Genomic DNA, 6,000 nt, shown 5'->3' with positions numbered 1-6,000 from the left:
ACTCTGATGGTAGTTTCTTTTGCTGTGCAGAAGCTCTTTAGTTTAATTAGATCCCATTTGTCAATTTTGGCTTTTGTTGCCATTGCTTTTGTTGTTTTAGACATGAAGTCCTTGCCCATGCCTATGTCCTGAAAGGTTTTGCCTAGCTTTTCTTCTAGGGTTTTTATGACTTTAGGTCTAACATTTAAGTCTCTAATCCATCTTGAATTGATTTTCATATAAGGTGTAAGGAAGAGATCCAGTTTCAGCTTTCTACATATGGCTAGCCAGTTTTCCCAGCACCATTTATAAAATAGGGAATCCTTTCCCCATTGCTTGTTTTTGTCAGGTTTGTCAAACATCAGATGGTTGTAGATGTGTGGTATTATTTCTGAGGGCTCTGTTCTGTTCCATTGGTCTATATTTCTGTTTTGGTACCAGTACGATGCTGTTTTGGTTACTGTAGCCTTATAGTATAGTTTGAAGTCAGGTAGTGTGAGACCTCCAGCTTTGCTCCTTTGGCTTAGGATTGTCTTGGCAATGTGGGCTCTTTTTTGGTTCCATATGAGCTTTAAATAAGTTTTTCCAGTTCTGTGAAGAAAGTCATTGGTAGCTTAATGGGGATGGCATTGAATCTATGAATTACCTTGAGCAGTATGGCCATTTTCACAATATTGATTCTTCCTATCCATGAGCATAGAATGTCCTTCCATTTGTTTGTGTCCTCCTTTATTTCATTGAGCAGTGGTTTATAGTTCTCTTTGAAGAGGTCAGTCACATCCATTCTAAGTTGGATTCCTAGGTATTTTATTTTGTTTTTGAAAAAATTGATGTATCACATTTTCTTTTTCTGGTTTAGCATTGATGAGCATTTGGGTTGGTTCTATATCTTTGATATTGTAAACAGTGCTGCAATAGACATACATATGCATGTGTCTTTATAGTAGAATGATTTATATTCCTTTGGGTATATACCAAGTAACGGGATTGCTAGGTCAAATGGTGTTTCTGGTTGTAGATCTTTGAGGAATTACCACACTGTTTTCCATGATGGGTGAACTAACTTACATTTTCACCAACCATGTAAAAGCTTTCATATTTCTCCCCAGCTTCTCCAGCATCTATTGTTTTTTGACTTTTTAATAATTGCCATTCTGACTGGCATGAGATTGTATCTCATAGTGATTTTGATTTCTGTTTCTCTAATGATCAGTGATATTGAGCTTTTTTCATAAGTGTGTTGGCTGCATAAATGTCTTTTTTTGAGAAGTGTGTGTTTAGATCTTTTGTCCACTTTTTGATGGTGTTGTTTGTTTTTTTTTCTTGTAAATTTGTTTGAGTTTCTTGTAGATTCTGGATATTAGACCTTTGTCAGAGGGATAGATTGCAAAAATGTTCCCTCATTCAGTAGTTTGTCTGTTCCCTCTGATGATAGTTTATTTTGCTGTGCAGAAGCTCTTTAGTTTAATTTGATCTCATTTGTCAATTTTGGCTTCTGTTCCAATTCTTTTTGGTGTTTTTATCATGAAATTTTTGCCCATGCCTATGTCCTGAATGATATTGCCTAGGTTTTCTTCTAGGGTTTTTATGGTTTTGGGTTTTATATTTAAGTCTTTAATCCATCTTGAGTCAATTTTTGCATAATGTGTAAGGCAGGGGTCTAGTTTCTGTTTTCTGCATATGGCTAGCCGGTTTCCCCAGCACTATTTATTAAATAGGGAATCCTTTCCCCATTTCTTGTTTTGTCAAGTTTGTCAAAGATCAGATGGTTGTAGATGTGTGGCATTATTTCTGAGGACTGTGTTCTGTTCCATTGGCCAATATCTCTGTTTTTGTTCCAGTACTATGCTGGTTTGGTTACTGTAAGATGTAAAGAAGGGATTCAGTTGCAGTTTTCTTCATATGGCTAGCCAGTTTTCCCAACACCATTTATTAAATAGGGAATCCTTACCCTAATTACTTGTTTTTTTCAGATTTGTTAAAGATCAGATGGTTGTAGATGTGTAGTGCTATTTCTGAGGCCTCTGTTCTGTTCCATTGGTCTATATATCTGTTTGGTACCAGTACCATACTGTTTTGGTTATGTTCTTGTAGTATAGTTTGAAGTCAGGTAGCATGATGCCTCCAGTTTTGTTCTTTTTGCTTAGGATTGTTTTGGATATACTGGCTCTTTTTTGGATCCATATCAAATTTAAAGTAGTTTTTTTTTTTTTTTTTTTCTAATTCTGTGAGAAATGTCAATGGTAATTTGATGGGAATAGCTTTGAATATATAAATTACCTTGGGCAGCATGGCCATTTTTACAATATTGATTCTTTTTATCCATGAGGATGGAATGTTTTTCCATTTGTTTGTGTCCTCTCTGAATTCTTTCAACAGTGATTTCTATTTTTCCTTGAAGAGGACCTTCACGTCCTTTGTTAGGCATATTCCCAGGTATTTTATTCTCTCTGTTGCAATTGTGAATGGGAATTTATTCATGATTTGGCTCTCTGCTTGTGTATTATTGGTGCACAGGAATTCCTGTGATTTTTGTATCCTGAGGGTTTGCTGAAGTTGCTTATCAGCTTAAGGAATTTTGGAACTGAGATGAAAGGGTTTTCTAAATATAGAATTATGTCATCTGCAAACAGAGACAATTTAACTTCCTCTATTCCTATTTGAATACCCTTTATTTCTTTCTCTTGCCCAATTGCCCTAGTTCATATTTAAATCCACCATCTTATTCTATACACATATTTTATTTTCTAGCTTTTTTAAAAAATTATACTTTAAGTTCTAGGGTACATGTGCACAATGTGCAGGTTTGTTACATATGTATTCATGTGCCATGTTGATGTGCTGCACCTGTTAACTCATCATTTACATTAGGTATATCTCCTAATGCTATCCCTCACCCCTCCCCAACCCCATGACAGGCCTCAGTGTATGATGTTCCCCTTCCTGTGTCCAAGTGTTCTCACTGTTCAATTCCCACCTATGAGTGAGAACATATGATGTTTGGTTTTCTGTCATTAACCTGTTTTATGTTTCTTTGCTTTTTAACTGTTTTTGAAGTATTTTAAATCATTTCTCGTCTTACTAATTTTTTGGTAAAGTGTTTTTAATGTATTTCCTTAGCTGGTACCACCTTACATAATAATAATATTTGTAGGACTAGTAGACTCTGAACTGATGGCAGCTGGTCTAGGCATAGCATTTTCCATATTATTTCCTTCAGATTATGGATAAATTAAGCATTACATATTTATTTCATCAATATTAAAACCTTTGTGTTTCAAAAGACAACTTCCAAAAAGTAAAAAAATCTATCTGTCTATAGTGGAAGAAAATATTTGAAAATCATATATTTGATAAGGGATTGTATCTATAAAATATAAATAATTCTTAGGAATCCATAATAAGCTAAATAGAAAAATGATGAAATGTTCACAAGATTAAGACAGAAATTTATCTAAGGAATATGTGTGAATGGCCAGTAAGCACATGAAAAGATGGTTAACATCTTCAGCCATAAGGAAATGCAAGTGAAAACTGTAATGAGAGACCACTTTATACACACTAGAATGGCTATAATAGAAAGACAGGTGATAACAAGTGTGGGGAGAGTGTGAAGAAATTAGAGCCCTCATATCCAGCTGGTGGTAATGAAAAATGATGCAAATACTTTGAAAAACAGTTTAGCAGTTCTTCATGAATAACAATTTCCCATACGCCTCAGCAATTCCACTCCTAGTGTCTCCTCAAAAGAAGTAAAAATATATTTTTACACAGAAAATAGTATAACAATGTTCATAAGTGCCAAAATTGGAAAGACCTAAAATGTCTATGACCTGATAAATGGGTAATTTTGGTATAAACATATCAAAGAATATTATATAGAAATAAAAATGAATGAGTTCTGATACATCCAACAACATAAATAAAACTAGAAATGATTATGCTAAGTGAAATAAATCATTTACAGAACACCATAAATTGTATGATTTCATTTATATAAAATATGTGAAGAGAATAACCTATTGAGAAACAAAGTAAGTTGGTAGTTTTCTAGGACTAGAGGTTTATTGGGAGCAACTTCATGCATTATGAGATCATGTATGAGTTCATAAAAATGTTTCTTTAGGGTTGTGGCTTTGTAACTATGTAAACACAGTAAATGTATTTAGATTTTAATTTTAGTGAATGTTTTGCTATGCACATTATAATTCACTATCAAATTTTTTAAAAGAATGGTAATAATAAAAAGAAATTTTTGAGAAAGAATAGATTCATACTTTCAGAAATTTTAGGTATTGAATTGAAATATTTTATCATATTTCTCTAGTTACATTATTTCTTTTTATTGTGTATTCTGTCATTAAAAATACTTAAAATAGTTGTCTACATATCTTTAATTATTTTTATTTTATAATTCATTGCAGTCATTGGTGACCCATTAAATCTATGGGGTTGAAATGTAACTTTGAAATAACTGTCTGGTGGAAAATAAGAGCAGATTTTACATTGGTTAAATCACATCAATCCCTTCAAAATTAGTCTCTTAAAAAAAGGTTAAAACTCATATTCACTGTTGACAAAATAATTAATAAATACCACCTAGTCACAAAATTGTAATACTCACATAGGCTCATTAATGACTGACTTCAATGCATTGAGCAAATCTCTACTTGACATGGTCCTGATGTCCACACTGAGGGCTGCTCCCTTGACTTTCATGTGAACAATGTTATCATGTTGATCTGCAAACAAGGGAATGCCCACCATAGGGATCCCATGGTAGATTGCCTCATAGATGCCATTGGTTCCACCATGAGTTATAAAAGCTTTGGTTTTGGGATGACCTAAAAGTGGATGAATTTTAACAAAAATATTAATTGTAAGTCACAGGAATTCAATAAGAAATGCACAATATAAGGAACTTTAAGCAACAGTATTCCCTAGGTAACATTCTACCCACAAAACTGCACTGAAATTGTTTTCAAATTTCAGAGGAAGCAGCACCTACTTCTGCTGGAAAGGTAAGTGAATGCTACATGAAAAGGTCGTGGTGTGTGTGTCTTCACAGTGGAAATATAAATTTAAAAGATTGCCAGGTGAACAAAATGAAAAAGCATATTCTTAACTAAAAAATTTAAATGTGCAAAAAAGAAAAGTATAAGATTGGGTATAAAAGAACATGGTCTCTTAAGTGTTATAAAAATGCAGTCACATTTGTGTATTTAAAAATATTTAAATACCTAAAATATTTAAAATATTTAATTTTTTTTAAAGGCAGCAGGGTAGTAGGCAGTAGGCTGGAGGTAGTGCTGAGGAAGGACCAGTTACACATCATCATGAAATGTGTTATCACTTTATGATAAAGACTGGTGATTTATTCCCATAGAAAATAGAGGCACTGGTAATAGAAGAGTGTCTGTTATTTTTCAGTGCCTGTTGAAATAACCCTGCAGTAGGGGAAAGAACAGATGTAAAGCTGTAGAAATAGGAGACAGACAGAAAATCCAGGATGTTATTTAAAACCTGTGAGAGGTAATTACACCTGAATAAAGAGATTTTTATTCTGACTGTAAAGAATGTGAGTGTATGTAATAAAATGCCAACTACTACAGTGTATTCTTTTTATACTAAGACTGGAAAATAAATATAAAGCAGTTAAATTTGATTTTTTTTTTTTAGTTTTCTGATAATAAATGTTGAATATGTTTGTTTTATGTTGAACTATTATCACTCTAATTGACTGTTACTAATATATTCAGTATTTGTTCTCCAGAGTCTTACCAAGAAGGTCATTCTGGGGTAACCACTTGTACAGTCGAGTATTGGAGCCTAAAGTATTTGGCTTCTTGCCATCAAATTTCCATAGAACCTGTTAGGGTAAGGAGAATATCTTGTTAAATGAATAGAACTCTAAAAATATAGCATGTGTCAGAATTCTGAAGAGATTAATAATCAGTTAACCCATATAAAAGATGAAAAAATAAGAACTGATGTCAAGTAATGAGAACTACTAAAATTCTG

The 6,000-nt window shown here is 33.1% G+C and overlaps 1 protein-coding gene across 2 annotated transcripts in view; it reads right to left on the bottom strand.

Annotated features, from left to right (window-relative positions):
* LOC105528584 (UDP-glucuronosyltransferase 2B20) overlaps window positions 1-6,000 on the bottom strand; it is a 28,296-nt gene that overhangs the window by 4,825 nt on the left and 17,471 nt on the right. For both annotated transcript variants that reach the window (XM_011965380.1, XM_011965381.1), the window contains exons 5-6: window positions 5,761-5,848; window positions 4,604-4,823 (exon numbers count right to left, since the gene is read on the bottom strand). In XM_011965380.1, the coding sequence (XP_011820770.1) occupies window positions 4,604-4,823; window positions 5,761-5,848 (308 nt within the window). The remainder of the gene's footprint in view (window positions 1-4,603; window positions 4,824-5,760; window positions 5,849-6,000) is intronic.

The sequence above is a fragment of the Mandrillus leucophaeus genome, unplaced genomic scaffold (genome assembly GCF_000951045.1).
Source record: "Mandrillus leucophaeus isolate KB7577 unplaced genomic scaffold, Mleu.le_1.0 Scaffold722, whole genome shotgun sequence".
In the NCBI taxonomy this organism is placed as follows: Eukaryota; Metazoa; Chordata; class Mammalia; order Primates; family Cercopithecidae; genus Mandrillus; species Mandrillus leucophaeus.
Note: the sequence above shows the minus strand (reverse complement) of the source record. Positions and strands in the feature narration are given on the sequence as shown.